The sequence below is a fragment of the Stomoxys calcitrans genome, chromosome 1 (genome assembly GCF_963082655.1).
Source record: "Stomoxys calcitrans chromosome 1, idStoCalc2.1, whole genome shotgun sequence".
Lineage (NCBI taxonomy): Eukaryota > Metazoa > Arthropoda > Insecta > Diptera > Muscidae > Stomoxys > Stomoxys calcitrans.
Window position 1 is genome coordinate 174,746,511 of NC_081552.1, and position 24,070 is coordinate 174,770,580.

Sequence of the window (24,070 nt, forward strand, 5' to 3'; positions counted from 1 at the left end):
GATTGCATGCTGTGGTGAAGGGTATTCACTGCTGTGGTGAAGGGTATTATTTTGTATTGCTATCGTCATGGGGTCTTAATGTAATATACCTACAATGTCAAAGTGGATCTCAAATGAAGGCTATTTGGAAGTAGCATATAAAAAACATCATTTGGACCGATAATGTAGACCGATAATGACAATATGCAAATCAAATGAAATGTATGTTAAAGAAAAGTACTGATAGGACATAAAAATTTAAAAGTACGTGTCTGTGGCGACAACTCTACATCAATATTATTCAAAAACACATTAAAAAAATAAAAAGTTTAGAACTTATTTATGACAAACAAAAACATGTTATTACCAAAGTCTTATTTTTATTGTAACTGTGTAACGATTCGTTCCAACATAAACCATAAATTAACCAAAAATGTAGAATTATTGAACGTACGTAACTTTGTTTATTTTTAACCCTTTACCAACTTCGCCTACGGTAAAGGCATCTTTCTTTCATTGTAAAATCAAAAATACTTTAATGGCAAAAGTGTTTTGATAGTAGCAATCGATTATTCGTTTACCAGACCAATAATTATACTCTTGTGACTCTCCTACTAAAGCGAGAGAGAGAGAGAAAGAGTGAGAGGAAACTCAATCTCGTACACATATTTTTTGTTTTTTGACTGAGCGATCATTACCTTATGAAGATCAGCCAGTATGTTGAGCAGCTCGGAACAAAAACCGTTACAGCAACAGACAAATGCCGCCAGGAATGGAAAAGTCAGTACTTTGGTACTTTTTTCAGTACTTTTCCATGCGTGGAGTACCATAGCATCCCCGCGACTACTTTAGTACCTTTTCACGCACAACGAATTCTTCGCATAATTCGGGTGTTGTTGAGACTTTTTTATCCTAAAAGACAAGAAGTTTTCACTTTAGTCGCTCGAATCATATGTCGAATTTGCGTTGCGGATCGTTTGGGATTTTAAGGGCCAATATCAGTTATATTTATGGCCTTATTTGTCTAATTACACTTCTAGAAAGCTTTAGGAGAGTAGCACTTGCCAATAATACCAATCGGTCTGAATGTTTTTTGAAGGTTTTGTGGTGCAGCGATCCCTCTACATACTTGGGACGAAATTTGTATTTTTATGTTACTATCAATGCAATGCAAATTTGCCAATGAACATTCCTTTTAGGAACAGCAGGAATATTTCTCTCATGCTGTCCGATTCAAGTTTAAGCTCAATAATATAGGACCTCCTCTTTTTAGCCGAGTCCGAACGGCGTGACGCAATGCGACACCTCTTTGGGGAGAAATTCTTACTATCAATGTATAATTAAAAATTTCATCGCTAATGTAATCTCGGATCGTATCGGTTAGAGTTATATAAAGGGCCCGTTAAAGATTGTCCTGAGAACTCTTTTGGGAGTTTGCTTCACCGTTTCCATCACCATAACTGGAAATATCCACACCTCCGTTTGGCTGTTGTACTGCAATGGCTTTCATTTCCATTCCATAGAAATTTTCGATGATTAAGTTTGTTTCGAAAGAGAAATGAACACATCATGAAAAAAGATACTCGCCAAGCAAACAAAAATTGAGATATTTCAAATCTTTGTGCAAGACAAAAAGGACTCTATAGAGCCATAATAAAGTTTTTCGAAATTGGATCGAAGACTTCAAATTTAATTGTGTATCATAATATCAAACTCTAAAGCCCCGAATCAAGGAATTTCAGCAGTCATGTGGATATGAGTAAATTGATGGTAGTGAAAGAAAGTTTAGCCACCTTTAGAAACGAAAGGTATTCCAATGGCTGTTTTGTCTATGTCCATGTATATGTTGTTCAAGCAATTTCATTTCAGTAACATTTCAACAATTAAATCTTTGAACGTGCACCTCTGTACGCTTGTGCGCTCACACTCTCTGCCAAATGGAAAAGACACAAAGCAATAGCTCTTTTTGTGTAACATAGCATCTTTTGCTGTAAACAAAACATTTTTGACTAAAAATAATTGTTTACCACAACAAAAGATCTACACGTTTTATCATAAACGAAGTGACTTTTAAATCAAAATGTTGCAAATTCACGACTAACGATCAACTGTGAAGGGAAATTTTACACAGTTACGATAAAAAAGCACTTCTTGAATAAAACGGATTTGTATGTCGGAAAAATTTTCCAAATGTTTTATTATTTGTGTGTACGAAATGGCTTGACACAATATTCACAAAACGACACTTGCTTCTCGCCTATGCCAGCCTTTGGAAAAATCTAAGAAGAGTCAGTTAAAGTGGATGTGACTCTTAATGCAGATAAACCAAAGTTTATTGTTTTAATGAAACGCTCGAAAGGCTAGGAACTGATACTTTGTCAGTCAAAAGTCAAAAAGCAAAGTTAGCAATTTTTATCAAACTGGGAACCGCCATAATCTAAACGAGCGCCACCAATTTTCAGGTTAGGTTTGGTCGAAAAGAGGGTGCAGATATTAATCCGCTCAATGCCACTATGGAAATGCACCTAAGCCAGTAATCGGCGTGTTGTGCCCTCTATATACTAAATAGTAACCTCGTAAAAAAAATCAAAGTCAGGAATTGTGCTACGTACAAAATCACAATTGTTTTCCATACCACGCTCCTAAGTTGGTATGGTATCCGCACCGGCCAATGAGATAGGAAATGCTCCAACGTCTCATAATCTTCCCCGCATGCCCTACACATGCTATCACTTGCCGCACCGATTTTGCATAAGTGAGCTCGTAGTCCTATGTGCCCTGTTATGATACCGAAAGCTTAACTGACCTCCTTTTTACTTCCTTTCAGTAATAGCCTCGTCTTTTCACGATCCGAGCAACTGTATTGCTTTTCCACATTGTTACATGGGCGTTCGTCGCTCACCCCCTTAACTCGGACTGTGTCGACAAAAAAGGCTTCGGGTTTACCAAGTTCATTGACTGTACTTCTCTGGCCTTCAGTTTTCATTCTCCCTAACTCTTCTTTGATGTCACTGAGTAGAACAAGAGCCTCAGTCATTGTGTCCGTCATGACACTGCCTGATCGGAAAACATGCTGACAGACTGAAGGTAGCCAGTAACGATTTCTGCCGAAGCTGTGAGGACGTCGAAAAAGAAGAGACTATAGAACATCTTCTGTGTGTGTGTCCCGCACTGGCAGTCAGAAGGAGTTCCACTTTAAGTTCTCATTACCTTGAGAACTTGTCTGATTTAGCGGATGTGAACATTCGCAATTTATTGCGTTTTTTAAAGCTATGTGGATGGTTCAACCCGAAGGAAGCAGAAGGTATCTTCTTTCTCATGTTCCTGTGGTATCACAATGGACCTGTGGTATCACTCCAAGACTTTTCGTGATCTTACCGTACAGGCAGTCGAAAACAGATCTCAGTCCCTGGGTTCCCAATGTAGGCTCCATGCGCACTCTGTCTTCTAGCTTTGATCCATCTGGGTAAAATTATCTCTCAGCTGGCAATACCAGAGTTACGTCTATCAAAAAAAAAGCGCCCCTGGCACCAGTGTCTCGCACTCGACCTCAAGTGTTAGGGCGAGACACTGACACTTGAGGTCGGTATCCGATCGGAAACCTCTTCTATTCCATCCAGGTTTATTATCGTCTCGATTAAACCGATCCTCTATCCATTCTCCCATCGCGTTAAGTCTCATTGTCGAAAAGGCTGCCTCCCACTTAATCTCTATGTCTATGGGCCGGATATCTAGAACAGTCTCCAGTGCCCTAGTGGGCGTGGTCCTCATCGGTTCGCCTATGTCAAGATTACATGCTCACTGAACCTTTAACCTTTTTTATATACGTTGCACTCTTTCTTTATAGCAGTCGACAAAACTACTGGGGTGTAAGTAAGTATTGGTCTAATCACGTTCCTGTATCGCCAGTGGATTATCCTCGGCTTCAGGCCCCATTTTGAGCCTACGGCCCGTCTACATGGTACCCAACATCTGTGAGCCTTCTCAGTACGTTTCTAGATAGGACACTTCCAATTCAGTTTTGTATGTTTGACCTTGTCAGATATCGAAATTGTTCTATTGAGGAAACGTGGTGCGTGGAGCGCCCATCGTCGTCTTCCTCGTGAACAGCCAGATTTCAGTCGTCTCTGGGTTTATATTCAGACCCCTGGGTCTAGCCCAGTCATATGCCATCTGCAAGAGCCTTTCGGCCCTTCTGCATAGCTGGTTCGGATCCTTACTTTTTATGGTGGTCATTCATAAGAGTAGCGCAATTTTCATTAGATTTTGCTAAAATTTTGTACAATAATTTCTCCCAACTGACTTAAAAAAATTTGGCTTTAATCCGTCTGAAATATCAAATGTTGCGAATATCGATAGTTTGCCAGCTCTAGGTCAATGCATACCGCCATTGTGTACGTCTTGGCATCGAAGGATTTTTCTATTGGGATTCTTCTATATGGGTTGCCCAAAAAGTAATTGTCGGTAATATAGTAGTAATATAGTCGGCGTTGAAAAAATTTTTCAACGGCTTGTGACTCTGTAATTGCATTCTTTCTTCTGTCAGTTATCAGCTGTTACTTTTAGCTTGCTTTAGAAAAAAATGCTCAAAATTTTGTTTACATTTGTTTGTTTGGCGTCAATTTTAATATGGGTACCACATGTATTGAAAGAAATTCATTTAACAAACCGAATCAACGCTTGTGATATGCACCTTAAACGCAATGAATTCGATCCGTTTTTAAAACGAATCATAACTGGAGATGAAAAATGGATTGTTTACAACAACGTTAGTCGAAAACGATCATGGTCCAAGCATGGTGAACCAGCTCAAACCACTTCAAAGTCTGATATCCACCAAAAGAAGGTTATGCTGTCTGTTTGGTGGGATTGGAAGGGTATGGTATATTTTGAGCTGCTTCCAAGGAACCAAACGATTAATTCGGATGTTTACTGTCAACAATTGGACAAATTGAATACAGCCATCAAGGAGAAGCGACCAGAATTGGTCAATCGTAAAGGTGTCATATTCCACCAGGACAACGCTAGACCGCACACATCTTTGGTCACTCGCCAAAAACTGAGTGAGCTTGTCTGGGAACTTTTGATGCATCCACCATATAGCCCTGACCTTGCACCATCAGACTACCATTTATTTCGATCTTTGCAGAACTCCTTAAATGGTAAAACTTTCGGCAATGATGAGGCTATAAAATCGCACTTGGTCCAGTTTTTTGCAGATAAAGGCCAGAAGTTCTATGAGCGTGGAATACTAAATTTGCCAGGAAGATGGCAAAAGGTTATCGAACAAAATGGCAATTATATATTTGATTAAAGTTCATTCTAAGTTTTATTAAAAATGCATTTACTTTCTTTTAAAAAATCCGCAATTACTTTTTGGACAACCCAATATTTTATCCACAACCTCGTACAGGGCAGTCTCCACCGACCTTCTCTTGACATAGGCATTCTGTTTGAATTTGACCAGTTCGCTGGATATCCTACTCTTTATCATGGTATCCACAATACTTTCCATGGTCTTGAGTAGAAAAAACGTAAGGGTTAAAGGTCAGTAGGCCTTTGGTGTCACATAACTTGCCATGAGCAGTTGATGCTGATTTTGACTAAGCAGGAAGTTTAAGAACAAAGCCAACTCTCGCTAGACAAATATTACACCCAAGTTGATTACTTAAGCGGCTGAAAAGCAGAACCTAATCCGATTTTTGTAAACCCATAAGTAATTCATGTATGCTTGCAATACGTTTTGCGCCAAAGAGCATTTTGTCGCCTCAAACAAAAATCCAATATAATAGAAAATTAAAGTTTATGCAGATTTCCACTATGAATGTTGAATTATTTCTTTTCCGAAACCAGATCAATGATCTGAATATTTTAACGAATTGCCCCCCAGCCTCTCAAAAAGTTAACCATTTAATTTAATTATAATGATGATCTCAAATGAAAGGGGGATCTATTAGCATTTAAGACAAAGTGCTTCGAAAAGAAGAAACACAGAGAACCAACAACAATTTATTTTATTTTTTGATAAATGAATTTTTGGTTTTTTCCAACAAGTATTTTCTTTTTTTTTAATTTCTGTTAATTATATGCCATTACAAAAAAAAAAATGTATAAATTGAACATAGCCGATGCGAGTTCCAAGTTCAAGAAAACATAACTATGTGATAAAGTAACCAACAGGTAATAACGTGTCAAGTTCGGTCGTGCCGAACTTTGAATACCTACCATAATGGATAAATTAACCATTCTCTTCTATAACAACTCCACTACTACAATATATCCATAGTAATGTGCAAATGGGGGCTGGTCTGGATCATACTTGATGCAGGTCTCGAGAATTTTTATTAAGGGTAAAAATCACCATTATCTTTATGACAACACCGGCTTAAACTGCTCACGCACGTTTCGTGTTTTGTTTCGCTGTCAAACATCTTCACTTTGGTCTATAATTTACAAACGAATTTTATTATCAAAATGCGTGCTCTGCTAAGAAAGTACATTGCGCGCTTCTGCCATAAGCAATTGCAAGAGCTACCAATACATCCAGAAAAAGTCACAGTTTGGTGTGGTTTATGGGCTGATGCCATCATTGGACCGTACTTCTTCAAAGATGATGCGAATCGTAATGAAACTGTGAATGGTAAGTGATAAAGTGATATGGTATCCAATTTTTTTTTGTCCAAAATGCAAGAGTTTGACTTGCATGACATGTGGTTTCAACAAGATGGTCCCACATGCCACACAGCACGCGTAACAATGGACTTATTGAGAGGCAAGTTCGGTGAACATTTTGTTTCACGTACAAGACCGGTTAATTGGCCGCCTAAATCATGCGATTTAACGCCATTAGACTATTTTTTTAATGCTATGTCTACACAGACCAGCCCGCTTCAATTGACACATTGGAAGACAGCATTGAAACATTTCCTCGTGAGATACCGACCGAAATGTTGGAAAGAGTATGTAAAAATTGGTCTAACGGATGGATGGACCATTTGAAGCGCAATCACGGTTAACATTTGCATGAAATAATCTTCATACACTAAATTATATGGACGGTACTATCGATTCAAATAAAGATTTCATGCATTTTTCTGAATTTTATGTGTTGTTTTTTTTTTCTTCTTGAAAAACTTTCCTATAGCTCTTAAAAAGTCACCCTTTACAAGTCACAGATTCAGCGGAATCGGGCAACAAATCCGCTTTTTGTGGGACTTAGACTCAAAATTAGAAGACCGGTCTATATGGCACCTATATCTAAATATTGTCCGATCCATACTTAGGTGTGATGACGGTGGGCTTAATACAAGTCACTGTTTCAAATTTCAGCGAAATTGGTGTATAAATAAAGTTTTTATGGGCTCAAGACCCTCAATCCGTAAATCGGTCTATATGGCAGTTATATGTGAATAAAGACTAATCTGTACAATAATTGAGTCGGATGTCGGGAGGCTTCAAACAACTCACTATTTACAATGTCAGCGAAATCGGATAAGAATAGCGGCTTTTATTGGCTTAAGACCCTCAAACGGCAGATCGGTCTATATTACAGCTCTCTCTAAATATGGTCCGATCTGAACCATATTTGAGGCGGATGTCGAGAGGCTCAGATAATAAATGCGCCTGTTACGGGCTCAAGACTCTAAACCTGCATATCGGTCTATATGACAGTTATATGTAAATATGGTCCGATATGGGCCATATTCGGTTTGAATATCTGGGCCCCTAGCACAACTTGGCCTATTCAAGAACTTAACCTGCGTATAAAAGAAATACGAGACTGTAACGTGATTACAACTGACGGACACACGGACAAACACACGGGCATAGTTAAATCGTCTTAGAATTTTATGACGATTAGAAATATATGTATACTCTTTTTAGGGTCGGAAATGGGTACTTCAATGTGTTGCAAAAGGAATGACTAAATGATTATACCCCCTTTCCTATGGTGGTGGGTACAAACAAGAAAGAAAAATATACCTCTATTAACGCTATCGTGATTTCGACAGACAGACGGACGGACTCAGAACGTCGAGACGATACTGAAAATATATACTTTATGGGATTGCGGATCAATATTTCGAGGTGTCACAAACGAAATGACTAAATGAATATACCCCCTATCCTATGGTGGTGGGTATAAAAAAACGAAAGGCAATGATGAAGATGGTAATCGTCTTTATCAACATCTCTCTCTAAAAAAGCGGGTAAAAAACAAAGACAAAATGAAATTTTCAAACAGACCCAAAAAAAGTGAAAAATAAATTCTGTCAATATTTGAACATAGCAATCAACACAAAAATTCTTGGCCTGTGTCTGTCTTGGCTGTGTGTGCCATGATGAATGGAGCGGAATGGATACGATTGTTTTGATAGACTGCTTGTTGTGTTTCTGTTCAAACGAAATTGAAGTAAATCAAAATCGCGGCAACACCACTTTTGATACAAATTCAATTTCCTGCTAAAAACAACAAAAAAAAAGGTTTTCATCTCGTGATGACAATATCATCGAAAAACCCCAGTCAGAGAACCGAAAACAACGTTGAGCCGATAGTTCAATTACCAAGTACGCACTTTACCAATTTGTGATTCAATTCAATTGAGCTCAGTTCGTTTTTGTCTGCTGGTTTTGCCAAAGTGGCCTGCTCTTCATATGAAGATTGTGGTGTGAAAATAAAAGATTTTTTGCCCAGGCAAATCTTCCATCCACTTATACGACCAACGCTCCCCCTCCACTTATTTCATATGCATCATTCAATGATTAATGGAAGGCTAATATAACGAAAGTTTTATTGACTGTTGTAAAAGCCGAATAACTTTATTATCCCAACTCATTTGGTTTTCGCTGCAACAAAAAGGATTATGATATGCATTATTATGGGAAAACAAATATTTGCTGATAAGGGTTTGGGGAAAAATTTTACAAGGCAAACCTTCAGTAGCCCTAAAACCATCTATCACAATAGTGAAACTTTTCTCTAGCACCACGAGTTTCGGTCTAAGACCCTATAAGGTATATGAATTTTTGATCGCCAAGACATAGGTCAATCTTGGGATTCCACCCTTGAATCCTTTTTACGGCAGAGAATCTACTTTTATTACGAAGTTTCGCTTTAACGTATCAAACGTAAGCCTTGTTTATTGTAAACCCTTTAGCAGCTTAGCTTATGGTAAAAAGACATTTCTTTTGTTGTAAAACCAAAAACTCTTAATTGGCAAAAGTGCTTCGAAAGCCGATTATACGTTTACTAGACAAATAATTATTCTCCTGTGTCTTTCCTACTAGAGAGAAGGGTTGAGTTTTTAAGCGTATAGGCCAATGATGGGCAAAAATACTTACACTATTGCACACTACTGTCTACGTACACAAGAAAATAATCACAAGCAAACCAATGGGCTTGCACATAATTGGGATAGTGTGCTCGTCACTGGTACAGACACATTCTTACACACAACATGCTTTCTCATTTTGAGACTGAGCAAACAGCAGTCAGTATGTTCAGCAGCTCGGTCGAGTGCGGAAGGTAAACTCGGAAAGTGAAATTTTTCTTCTCCTTAGATACCAAAATGGTGGTATGTCCAATGACAAAATTCATTAGAGGAACAGACAAATGGCTGCCAGCTACAAGAAAATACAACACAAATTTCTAAGCCGCATACATTGTTTGGTAATATTTACGCGATAAAGATATATCCATCCCAAAAATGATATTTAAATGTGGAAAACAACAACCCCCATAAGTATTTTTTTGTTTTATTTATAGCTTAACGAATACAGCAAGCCGTAATACAAAACCATAATGAAGTTGTGCGAAATAAATCCAAATAAACTACGAGAGAGTTCAAATTACTAAGTGTTATCTGCTTATAAGTGGTAAAAATTTCAGTTTAAATTATGTTACAACATTGAATTTAACTTGGTATTTTTTTTTTTCAAATTAACAAGTAAAAGCATGCTAAGTTCGGCAGGACCGAATCTTAGGAACCCACCCCCATGGATTCTGCTAAAAATTTACGCAAACTAAATGTAGTTGAAGGGCATCATTTTATTCTACGTACCAAACTTCTGTCAAACCTTACTTGGCGCAGTTTTTAAAAGTCATAAGAGAACACTATGTGCAAAATTTAAGCCAAATCGGTTAAAAATTGCGGCTTCCAGGCCCTCAAGAGGTCAAATCGGGAGATCGGTTTATATGGGAGCTATATCAGGTTATAGACCGGTTTGGACCTTACTTGGCGCAGTTGTTAAAAGTCATAAGAGAACACTATGTGCAAAATTTAAGCCAAATTGGATGAAAATTGTGGCTTCCAGGGGCTCATTAAGTCAAATCGGAAGACCGGTTTATAATGAAGCTATAATATGTTCCTGACCGATTTAGACCGCACACAGTCGTTGAAGGTCAAAAGATAACACCGTGTGCAAAATTAAGGCCAAATCGGATGAAAATTGTGGCATCCAGGGGCTCAAAAAGCAAAACGGGAGATCGGTTTATATGGGAGCTGTACCAGGTTGTCGATAAATTTGGACCGTACTCGACACAGTTGTTAAAAGTTCTCTATAGCAAAATTTTAGCCAAATCAAACAAAAATTGCGGCTTCCAGCGGCTCAAGAAGTCAAATCGGGAGATCAGTTTATATGGGAGCTATATCGAAATCTGAACCGATAGGGCCCATTTGCAATCCCCAACGACCTACATCAATACTAAGTATCTGTGTAAAATATCAAGCGGGTAGCTTTACGCCTATAGCGATTTCGACAGACGGACGGACATGGCTAGATCGAATCAGTAGGTCGAGAGGATCCAGAATATATATACCTTATGGGGTCGCAGATCAATATTTCGAGGTGGTACAAACGGAATGTCTAGATTATTATACCTCCTATGCTATGGTGGTGGGTATAAAAAGAATATACACAGACATAAGCACAAGTTGAAATCCCGAATAACAGGTTCTATATATCAAGAATTAAAGGTATTGTCAGTGTAAAAAATTTTATATTTGCCATTAAATTTTACAACTTTTGTTTGTTTCTCTTTCGAGAGGAGCTCAATGATCGGAGATGCAAATGGAAAAGGAAAGCCAACGATAGCAACACACACCAACCACTATGGGACGCGTTTCGTCTTTGGTTAGAAGACTTTTCAACCATATTAGGTGTGATGGCTTCAAGGGTCGTGCGTTGGTATGTTGTATTTGAATCGTATTTAATTGCGAAAACGCATCTATGATACAATTACCACATTAACTAAGCTCGACAACCATGCTTATTAGCTGTACTTTTTCCAATGCATTTATTTTTGTGTAATGACAGACATTCTGTCTGTGGTAAATTACACTTCTTCCGTATCACACATGATTTTGATTATCTGTTGAAAGTAGTATTGATGGCTTCGAACGCTGAGACAACGGCAATAGCTCACGCTTCTGCTCCGTGTGCCCAAGTTCGAATCAAATTCTGGAAATGTTCTCGCTGTTGTTTGAAGGGTGCTCTTGGTCAAATGTGGTCTTGCTTACCTCTGCGCTATTTCAATAACAACAGAGAGAAAAACGATATTTCTATATCCTTGTCTCTGCAAGAGGACTGACCATAGGTTTAATGTTAATTACTATAGGGTTTTGCAATAAGAGGTGTTTTTATCTTGTATTCTAACAAAAACGCAATTTGTTGAGATAAATGATCGGTTGTTTATTTCATAATAAAGGAGAGATATTCCATTAAAGATGAAAAAGAACATCAGCCAAATGGTAACGCTTGCAGGAAACATCCTTTTCATGAAATTTTCCATATCCAATTCACAAACTGGCTGCCCTCTATCCTCCATAGCCTTAAGAATTTTATCTTTGAGGCCTTGAATAGATACTGGGCTGTTGGCGTACACCTTATATTTCCCGTGGCCCCAAAAGAAGAAGTTGCAAGGAGTTAAGCCACAAAATCACTGTGGCCAATTGTGATCACCTCTTCCAGAGATAACAGTAATTTTTCCCGTAAATTGTTGTGGTTTCGTTGCTTGTAGCGCTGTCTTGTTGAAAGTAACCGTTATGCAAATCAATACCATACAACTCCGAACATAATCATAAATCGTATATCATCTCTCCATAACGCAATTTATTCACCATAACCGTTGATGCAAACTCATTTTCGAAAAAGTAAGTACCCCGCCGGACCATAGGACCATAAACCACACCAAACAAACACACGTTAGGGATAGAGAGACTGCTCAATAATAACTTTTGGAGATGGGACAATTTTGCTGCATTCCGGTCCAACAGAGTTCTTTACGACGACCCAAAAATATATACATACATATAAAAATACGTTGCCGAAGCACGATTCATTCCACTTCTAATAATGCCACATGTCAAAGAATAAAAGCTCAAAAGTGACAGCTACCGAAATAACGGTTGATTCAAAATAACACTTCTTGTCGGAAAATCCTATTGAATTTTCAGCCTTCATTCTGACTCCTGAACATGCCGATAGGCTTACACTCACGTTTTTCTTTTTTCGCTTCTTTCTGCGGAATAGGCATTTGTCCGTTCTCTTCCTCTCCCGGAACTTCGCCTTCGCTTGGGGCGTTTCTCCAAGTCGCGTTCTTGACTTCTTATTTTAATACTCTTCTGACTTACCCTATTGCAACTTTTCTTTACCGAGGACCAAGGGTACACTTATTCAGAAGATTCGTCTTGAGAACAAAACTTCACATAATGCAGGATTTTGCTATGAATTTTCGCGATTATAATCACAATCTTCGCCTAGAAGATTCGCGGAAGATTATTTGACAGTCAGAAACGTTTTCAGAACTTGGCCTAGGAATATTAAAAAATACATTATTGGCTTCCCATCCTAGTCTATTTTAGCATTATGATTAAACCAAAACGACTGCCAAATTAGGAAATCAATTGATGCTACATTAGATTGTCGTTACGGGACTCTCTTACAACCCGCAAACTGCTATCCCCATCAACTTGATAAAAGCATGGAAATATTTTTTTTTGTTCATTTCGCAAACCACAAATAATATGGTCGTCGAAGATCTCAGAAATGAATACAAATCCATTGTTAATAGAAAATAAAACCTTTCTGCGTAGAGACACAAAGGCCCATAATGAACCGTTATTCCTCAATAAAAAAGATATATGTTCATATAATTTAACTTGTGGTTGCGTTATAACAATTATATTGTCTACTTTATTGGCCATTCAAAATGTTTGGCTTTTGTTTGTTCCATTGAGATTCCATATCATCTGCATAAAATAAAAATAATATAAAAAAAACCTTATGCTCTTACAAAATAACTCCAAATGAAGAAAAACAGAAACACATGGTTGGAAAGAAGCCACTATTATCCAAGCTTTTTACACCTTGCAGCGTTTTGTATTATCTTATTCGATACTTCCTGGTGTTGGTTGCATGAATTTAGAGAATCGATTGATGGATCCATTTGCATTTTATTGGACGCTCTGTGAGATGCTAGGGGAAGGTGGGCAAATCTATCATTGCACTGTGGGATGAGATGGAGTTGAATTGATTAACTTACTCTAGATTTCCAGATTTCGAATAGAAATAAGTCAAAACCACCATGTGTTGTAAGTATGCTTAATCGCCACTGCTATGGGTAACCACCATAAAAAAAACCTATGACGGATACTGACTGAGGAGGGATTTGATCCCGACGATGTTCTAAATCTTCTTAATGGTAAGAATTCGAATCAGCTATGCAGAAACGCCGAAAGGGTTTTGCAGATGGCACATGACTGGGCTGGGATCTGGATCCTAATCCAGAGAAAATTAAACTCTGCTGTTTGCAAGGAAGACGCATTCGATGCACCACGTTTTTTCAACAGAATGATTTCAATATCTGACAAACTCAAATACTTAAGAGTGATCTTGGACAGCAACTGAATTGGAAGTGCCACATTTAGGAGCGTACCGAGAAGGTTCACAGATGTTGGGCTTTATGTTGACGGGCCGTCCAATGGCTCTACAGAATCATAATATGACTAATCCTTACTTACTCCTCAATAGTTTGGTGGACAGCGATGGCGAAAAAGTACAACGTAACAGGCTCAGAGAATATGTTGTCTTGGCATAGGCGTGGCGATAAGGACCACGCACACTAGGGCACTGGACACTATTCTATATATCCGACTGCGGCTATGAGCCTTAAGGCGATGCACAGTGGGAGAAATTCGAAAAAAAAAAACTAGTAAATAAAATGCCATTTGGGAATGGATTAGGATAACATTTTGAAAATTTACATGTTTAAAGCAGAGGTGTTCCAAACTGTATAACCTTTAACTGATGTGGGACATTTTGCGGCAAAATCGTTGTGAATCTTGTCACTAATGCAAATCATGCATACAAATGAAAGTCAAATCACAAACGACTTTGTAAATTGCACAGTACGAGCCTAAACTCGGCCAAAATTTCAACAAATAAAAATTAAAACTCGTATATATTCGAAACCAGTGGGGATATTGTATATCTCAAGCAAACTTTTTTGTTGGGGTTTTTTAGCTCTATCCAGCAAAAGAAGAAGTTTGAAAATCAGACCACATAAAAAGATTTGGCAGCCCGAAAAATTCTTCGAAATGCCGAGGTGACCATCTTAAAGGGCCTGCCTAGACCACCAACGGCGTTGGACTTTTGCACATGATCTCGGTAACGCCTCAGCTTTATCCACTTCAATTTGCAAACAGATGTCTCTATCCGGTCGGTAGGACGGCGATAGTCCCATGGGAGATTCAGATCGTGTGAAGACGAGGCTATTACTGAAAGTAAGTAAGAAGGAGGTCAGAATAGCTTTCGGTATTACAACGGGACACATAGGCCAACGGGCTCACTTATGCAAAATCGGCAAGTGATAGCATGTATAGGGCATGCGGGGAAAATTATGAGACATTGGAGCATTTTCCATGTCATTGCACGACTTTCATGGCTAACAGATACCAGAACTTAGGTGGAAACACAATATGTACCAGATATGGACCAACTAAGGGGCCTGGCATGGAAAACAATTAAGCTTCACGGAATTCCTTACTTAGATTTTTTTAAGAGGTTGCTTTTTTAGTATTTACAGCGCACAACAAGCCGATTACTGGCTTTGGTGTATGTCCATAGTGATGTGGGACGAATCCGCACTCCCTTTTCAACCTAACCTAACCTAAATTTTCCCACGTATTCATTCCATTAGGCCACCCTAGCGCAGAGGTTAGCATGTCCGCCTATGACGCTGAACGCCTGGGTTCGAATCCTGGCAGCAACATCAGAAAATTTTTCCTAATGCTGGCGACATTTGTGAGGTACTTTGCCATATAAAAACTTCTCCCCAAAGAGGTGTCGCTCTGCGGCATGCTGTTCGGACTCGGTTATAAAAAGGAGGTCCCTTATCATTGAGCTTAAAATTGAATCGGCCAACACTCACTGATTTGTGAGAAGTTTGCCCCAGTTCCTTAATGGAATGTTCATGGGCAAATTTGCATTTGCATTCATTCCATTAATTGCAAACTTCTACTTGTCAATGAGTCCTGTCCGACTCAAGTTTTAGCTCAATGAGATGTATTCTGTTGGTATGTAAATGTTAAATGCATGACCATTTCATTCAGGAACAGGGGCAAACTTCTCACTTATCGATGAATGCTGTCCGATTCAAGTTGAAAGTTCAATGTTAAGGGGCCTTCTTTTTATAGCCGAGTCCGAACGCATGCCGCAGTGCGACACCTCTTTGGGGAGAAGTTTTTACATGGCATAGTACCTCACAACCATGTAAAAACTTCTCACCAAAGAGGTGTCGCACTACGGCACGCCGTTCAGACTCGGCTATAAAAAGGAGGAAAAGCTTAAAATTTGAATCGGACAACACTCAGTGATATGTGAGAGGTTTGCCCTAGTTCCTTAGGGGAATGCTCATGGAAAAATTTTCATGTTCTTTTCCTCAGAAATGACGCCAGCCTCTCCGCTGAAAAAAAAAAATCTTATGTTTTCGCCAAGATTCGATTCAGAAGATAATTGTACTTCATTTGAAAGCTATCGTGATTTCTACAGACGGACAAACGGATATACATCTGAGTACAGCAGTAAGCCAACTTAAAAATAAGGGAACATGGGAGACATGCAGCGAATAACAAGCTCACACCTTATACCAGCAATCGTTTTTGACCCTTACGACTCTCAACGACCAAAACATAAAATACTCCTTAAAGTTTGTTGAGCTAATGTAAGTGTTTTTGCTGAGGAGCATGAAATGATTGCTGATCGTATTTTACATTTTGAGAAATTTTCACGAGGGCTCACATTGATCGGAACTGAATAGAAGATACACACACTCAGCTACTGCTCAAAGTTATGGGAACGGAAATTAATTTTCGTGCTTTGTAATAGCTTGGGTAAAAAACAAATGGAACTCCGTCACTTTGAAAAGACGGAGACATACAACACGTACATCACTGATAACATCAATTCTTATTCAAAAATAAATAAGCAAGTGCAAAAAACAACAGATTATATCCTTGCAACACAACAACACTTGAGGTTTCATTGCTCTGCTTGCTTTGGCTTCATATGAAACTCATCTCAGTGGTGTTCATTTGCAAACACCACAGGCTGTACGAAGACGAAATTGAAAACCACATCCCTATGCACACATTACTAAACTGTTTGGGTATCTCTCGCTCCATTGTATATGTGCGTGTGTTTCTAGCTTACTTTGCTTTCAGGTGACAAGCGTAACAGCCAATTGTTTTGGCTAAAGTGGCTATTTAGTGCCAAATTTTAGGTCTCACGGAGTTCTCTGATACACATAAGAGTTGACATGGCTAGATCGACTTAGAAAGCCAAGACCATGAAGAAAATATAGACTTTATAAGCACGAAGATCAATATTTTGAGGTCTTACAATTCCAAACCTATGAAGGTGTGCAAAAGAAACGAATCTTTCTATACCCACCACTAAAGGATGGTTGTAAACTAATCTAGTCATTCCATTCGTAACACCTCGAAATGTTCGCCTTAGACCCCATAAAGTATACATATTCTTGCTCGTTCGACGTTCTCGCGTCGATCTCGCCATGTCCGGCCGTACTTATAAACCGATCTCCCGATTTGACTTCTTGAACCTTAACAAGCCGCAATTTTTGTCCGATTTGGCTGAAATTGAGCATGTTTGAGTGTTTGGTTATGTATTTCATCAACTATGCCATGTACGGTTTCAAACGGTCTATAACCTAATATAGCTCCCATATAAGCCGATATCCCGATTTGACTTCTTGAGCCCTTACAAGTCGCAATTTTTGTTCGATTTGGGTGAAATTTTGCATGCGGTGTTCTGTTACGACTCCACTTAACCTGATATAGCTCCCATGTAAACCGGTCTCTCGATCATCCTTGTTCGGTTCTTAGGAGAATTAAATTATGCCCTTCAACTAAATTTATTTTGTATAAATTTTTAGCAGAATCCATGGTGATGGGTTCCCAAGATTCGGCCCGGACGCTTTTTTGTTTTTCGTCATTTCTCTCATCTCAGCTCCAGAATTATTTCCATCTATGATTACAACTCATGCCACTGTGCATCATTTGTGTATGACAAACTAGCTACCATGATAACCCAGCCATGGCTTAAGAAAATGCAAGTATGTATATCATTTATGCAAATGAATCTGAAACAAACACATCACTCTGAAAGAGATGTGAGAAAGGGCCAACCAAAAACCCATCAAAATAAATCAATACGCTCATGATTAGCGTATTGATTTATGTTTGGGAAGAAAAACAAATCGAAGCAACCAAATCAATGTTACACAGATAAAATCAAATTTTTGCTGGTACGTATGTTGGAATTCTTCAAATGTCAAATGGCATATTACAAATGAAGCACTTTTGAAAACCTTTTTGCCCAAAATCCTGTTTTTCAATAACACACCGTAATGATATAAAACGAAGTATTTTGGTTGGTTAAGTCGCTCCATTAACGAAGTCTTCCCTTGTTTTGGCATGCAGTACCCCCCGGATATCTTTATTAACATCTGTTTTCTCCAAAAACAAACAGTCAAGACTCAGGTTGTTAGCTCATCATCCATCCAAAATGTTTGCTACCTCCTTCTCCAGCGACTTTGAAAAACAAACAGAAATAACTGACAAACATGACCAGAAAACCCGAAACTGGTTCAGTATTGAAAATCTTCCATTCGTACATTCGATGGATGAATGGCACGAAATGCCACTGGGTATATGGAGTTGACATAACCATAATCATGTTTGGTGGGAACGCAAGCAGTCTGCTTAACTGGCGGCTAGCCAGCTACTCACTCATTCAATCCCAAAGTTGATAAATATTCGATTTGTTACATACATACATACATCAGATAATCATTAGTTTTATCTGATAACACGACAATTATTGTGAAATGTTTTTGGAAATTGGAGGAAGCTTACCGCGTGGCGACCATGAGATATTGTTGTTGCTGTTAAGTTCCATATTTTGGGTCTTCACATGCATAATTGCCAAGAATTTTCAATAACAAAATTTGATATAATTTGGAATTTTATTACAAATCAAAATATGAGATCCAAATGGCATACAAAACTGAACTAATCGAGTGACAGCTATCATAAGGACCAACTCCGAAACAAGTGTGGCTACATTTGAGGCCTTTAGGCTGCGGAAGACAACTATCTGACTAGAAAGCTTTTAGAAATTTATTACATTTATCACTTAGACAACACATTGATTTAAAGGTCGCATTATGCACGTTGCACCCACCTATCACTTACGGTTGATTTAAATGATATGAAACCATTGCCTTAGACGTTCATACATAAACAAGTAAAAAAGCGTTAAGTTCGGCCGGGCCGAACTTTGGATACCCACCACCTCGGGTATATATGTAAACCAGCTTTCATCAAAATCTGGTGAGAATTGCATACCTTATGTCCCATAACAGTTATATTGAAATATGTTCCGACTTGGACCAAATACCAATAAGTACAAGTCATTGTTCAATTGTGTATAACAAAATATTGATCTTTTTAGTAGCTATATCTAAAAATAAGCCGATCTGAACCTTATACGACACGGATGTCGAAAAGCCACTGTGTCAAATTTCAGTGAAATCGGATTATAAATGCGCCTAGGGCCAAGACTTTAAATCGAGATATCGGTCTACATGGCAGCTATATCGAAATCTGGACCGATTTGGACCAAGTTGCCGAAAAATGTCGAAGAGCCTAACACAACTCACTGTCCTAAATTAATCGGCGAAATCGGACAATAAATGCGCCTTTTATGGCCCAAAACCTTAAATCGAAGGATCGGTCTATATGGCAGCTATATTCAAATCTGGACCGATCTGGGCCAAATTGAAGGAGTGTGTCTAGGGGCTTAACATAACTCACTGTTCCAAATTTCGGCGACATCGGACAATAAATGTGTCATTTTTGGGGCCAAAAGCTAAAATCGAGAGATTGGTCTATATGGCAGCTATATCCAAATCTGAACCGATCAGGGCCAAATTAAAGAAAGATGTCGAAGGGCCTAAGACAACTCACTGTCCCAAATTTCCGCTAAATCGGATAAAAAATGTCCCTAAATCGGAGGATCGGTCTATATGCCAGCTATATCCAAAACTGGACCGATCTGGGCGAAACTAACGATGGATAACGAGGAAGTCGAAGGGCCTAACATATCTCACTGTCTCAAATTTCAGCAAAATCGGATAATAAATGTGTCTTTTATGGGCCTAAAACCCTAAATCGGCAGATCGGTCTATATGGGGGCTATATGAAGATATAGTCCGATATAGCCCATCTTCGAACTTAATCTGCTTATGGACAAAAAAATAATGTGTGCAAAGTTTCAACTCAATATTTCTATTTTTAAAGACTATAGCGTGATTTCAACAGACAGGCGGACGGACATGTCTAGATCGTCTTAGGTTTTTACATTGATCAAGAATATATACACTTTATAGGGTCGGAAATGGATATTTCGATGTGTTGCAAACGGAATGACAAAATGAATATACCCCCATCCTTCGGTGGTGGGTATAAACATATTTACGATATGTCTTTGTTATAAACAATAAATGGTACACATTTGAAGATGTCAAATATTTACTCACTGATAATAATGATATGGCAAACCATGAAATGTAAGATTTAAATTAAATTTTACGCCTTGTCCCAGGTAAATAGTACAATGTAATATGTTTGGAGAAATTACAATCCGTGAATAAGGTAAATGGAAATATCTCCGAAGAAAAGCAAATAGTGTTAAGAATAGATTGTAAAGATATGAAAAGAGAAGTATTGTGAAAAATCATAAAAATATACAAACACTGATAAAGAAAGTGCATTTTAGAACATTGTTGCCGGTTACATTATGGGTTTGAGTTAAAAAAATAGTTCTGCATCTGCAAAAGGGCCATAGACAAAAGGGCTTAGATTCATGTTTGAATCGTTGAGTGAAGCGCGGACGTTTTGTTTTTTCGCTCCACTGCAATGCTTTGCAACTCGTAATAGGTTGTTATCTAAGTCACTTATTGTTATCAACTAGGTCTGCGTATGTTTCCAATGTAGCGGCCAATCTAGAGCTCGGGAGTAGGCTAAGAATATACTTCAAAGACCCAATAGCTGAGTTGGTGGTATCAGGCCAAAGCATGTTGTTTAGACTTTAACCGGTAGAGCGGCTGCGCCAGGCTCCTCTAACCGACAAACGACTGGTTTGCAGGGGTTTTTGACGATGACCTGACCTGCATGCCTATAATTTGCCTAAGCCATAGGCCTTCTCTTACAAACCAATACGTTCTTTGAGGGCATGGAATAAATATCCTTCCCCCTTACCCTAATTTTCAGAAACGCCAGATCTCGGAGATGGGTGGTGCGAATTAAATTTTGTGTGCACTCATATAGTACCCTAAAAATAAAAATTTGGTATCCAAATTTCGGATAGGGTACCTAGGGGGGCCGCCCCACCCTAAAACATACCAAACATATATTTAGGCCAATCACGACAATATGGGACTCAAATGAAAGGTATTTAAGATAAGAAAACGTATCTGATATCCAAATGTCGGACCAAGTGTTAGGAGGACCACCCCAACCCCCACAACACCCCTAAATCGGCAATATGGGAGTCAAATGAAAGGTATTTGCGAGTAGAATACGAATCTAATATCGAAATGTGGGAACACGTTTCTGGGGGTCCACTCCTCCCCCAAAACACCCCCCAAACAGGACTTATTTACTGACCATGGGAATATTGGCCTTAAATAAAAGGTATTTAAGTATAGAGTTCTAATCTTACATCCAAATATGGGACCAAGTGGTTGGGGGGCCGCCAACCACAAGCCCCAAATAGGACGTATTTGAATTTGGGTCTTAAAGAGAGTGGAACTAAATATTTATAGTTTTTAGGGCCAATACCCAAAACCGGACATATTTGCTGACTTTTGCAATAAGGAGTTTAAATGAGGCCAATGGCAATATGGGGTTCAAATAATGATATATGAGAATAGAGCACGTTGCTGATATATTTTTCGGGCTTAGTGTTTGGGGGACCACCCCAATCCCCAAAACACCCCTAAATCGGGCATATTTACCGACCATGTCAATGTGGAGCTTAAATGAAAGGTATTGGGGGGTAGAGCAAGAACTGATACCACTTTCGGGACCAATTTTCTGGGGTCCCGAAGTGGTAACAGCAATTTTTTAATGACCATCGCAATATGGGGCTATTTGGCAGTAAAATACGAATTTGATATCCAAATGTAGGACCATGTATTTAGGGCATCACCCCTTCCCAAAAAAAAAACACCCCCCAAAGGGTAAACATTTTTGAATATATTTCTAAACATGAGAGTTTTGTTTTAGATTCAGATTTATTTTATTTTGGATATAAATAATGTTTGTCAGGTCAAGTTGTTTCATCTTAAAATACATTTGTGTACGAGTACGAGTTATGGGGAGAACAACACCAAAGGTTTTAACAAACGCTTAAGTGGAGGAAGACATGTTGAAACTTGGTGTCAGAAAATGGAAAAGACCCAAGCACTTGCAAGAAATTTTCCTACATTACACCGCAGAAACAAATGTCTTGTTATAGCCATCTAAGCAACTAAGTGGCAACACTATAAAAAATGTAATAAAAAATCACTATTTTATATGAAAATTATGATAATCTTAAGTTTTATGGCTTTTTAGCAAGTCCACATATTCATACAAATTTTTTTACTACCATACATTTGGTATAAAATATGAAAATGACACCACAATACATGGATGGATTTTAAACCCTATGCAATTATACAACAAAAAAACACAGACCACAAAAATGTTGAATAAAGCGCACAAGAATTGAAAAATATAACAAACAACAACAACAGCGAAAGCAAATATATTACAAAAAGTTATTTGTTTTGTAATCATTATGACCACAACGAAACAATGAAAACCAAAACATGAAGCAACAAACGATGAATGTTAGAACACAAAGAATCTCCGAGTCATTCCACAGAAATCCCAAATTGAAACAAAAGCACCGAAATACATGGAGAACGAACTTTGCCGCCATGCATTTCAAAAAAACTGAAATACAACCAAAGTCCGAACAGTGGGGTCAAACCGCCGGACGGACTGCTTGTATGCGGAAGAGCAAAGCTTACAAATTACCTGATATGACTGGAGGAGGTTTGACAACCGTTTCTGCTGGCGCTGCTGTTGCGGTTGCTTCAGTTGTTACGGCTGTCAAGTTACTGTTATCCTCCTGATGGGCTTTCAATGGAATCTCACTGTTCAATGCCAATGCATGGGAGTTTATCTTGGTGGATGACGCGGAGGCGTTGCTGTCTGCTACTGCAGTGCTGGGTGTTTTGTTGGATGTTGGAGGTTTAACGCTGCCACCACTGCCAGAATTGTTGGTAATATCGTTGGCAGCGTTGGCGCTAATTTTCGGGGCAAAACCGTTTTCAGTTTTACCACCACCAACAGTTGGCGATTTCGACAGAAGAGGTATTTCTTGGTGTTGTGATGCAGCTGCTGCTGTGGACGATGACGTTGGTGATAAACGACCGGGTATCGGTGAATTGGAGGCAGAAGATGATGAATCACTGGGCTGTGCACCATTGATGATACCAGCCGATGTGGCACGTTGTGAACGAGTTATGAATCTGAAAAAGGCAAATAAATGACAAATGTTAAAAATGTATGTTAAACACTTAAAGGATACAAGGGTTCTGAGGAAAAACTTGGTGCTAAATAAACAGCAGGGACATTTAAAAACAAATAACAAAAATTCACATTATTTTAGAGTTACCCAACATTACCTAAAATTTTTGAGAGATTTAAGAAGGCTTGCAGCATAATTTGAACATCCTCTATATCAACTGAAAAATTGCAATGTCCTAGGTGACCTGGTTCAAGAGCTACAGGACGTTGCGTATATACAAAATTGGGCAAAGGTTCTCAATTTACGATTTTGATATCGATTGGCGGCCCTCGGTATCAAAAAAAAGGGTTTTAGAAGAAGAGTACGAACATGCATTGGCCATATAGAGTCAAGTACCTAAGCACCTATCTCTCCGGCTGCCTATTATATTTCGGGATTAGGTTAGGTTAGTTTAGATTGAAAAGAGGGTGCAGATATTAATCCGCCCCATGCCACTATGGACCTGAGTAATCGGCATGTTTGCGCTCTAAAAACTATAATGTAACCTCTAAAAAGAAAATTTTAAGTTAGGAATTCCGTGCTACTTACAAAATCCTTAATTATTTTTAATACAACTCCCCAAAGTTGGTTCAGTGCCGGTATCTGTTAGACGCGAAAACCGGACAATGACAAAGGAAATGCTCCAACGTCGCATCATCTTCCCCGCATGCCCTACACATTCTACCACTTGTCGCACTGATTTTACATAATTGAGCTCGTAGTCCTATGCGTGCCGTTATGATACCAATAGCTATACTGACCTCCTTCTTACATTCTTTCAGTAATAGCCTTGTCTTTTCACGTTCTGAATCACCCCATAGGATTTTTGCCGTCCTACCGACCGATTCGCTGTTCCACAATGTTGCATGCGCATTCGTCGCCCACTCCC

General features: G+C 38.7%; 1 protein-coding gene across 13 annotated transcripts in view; it reads right to left on the bottom strand.

Moving 5' to 3' along the window:
* The window catches only part of LOC106082465 (supervillin), a 927,162-nt gene that overhangs the window by 447,368 nt on the left and 455,724 nt on the right, over positions 1-24,070 (bottom strand). For all 13 annotated transcript variants that reach the window (XM_059360289.1, XM_059360288.1, XM_059360287.1 and 10 more), the window contains one exon: positions 22,647-23,143. In XM_059360289.1, coding sequence (XP_059216272.1) covers positions 22,647-23,143 — 497 coding nt within the window. The remainder of the gene's footprint in view (positions 1-22,646; positions 23,144-24,070) is intronic.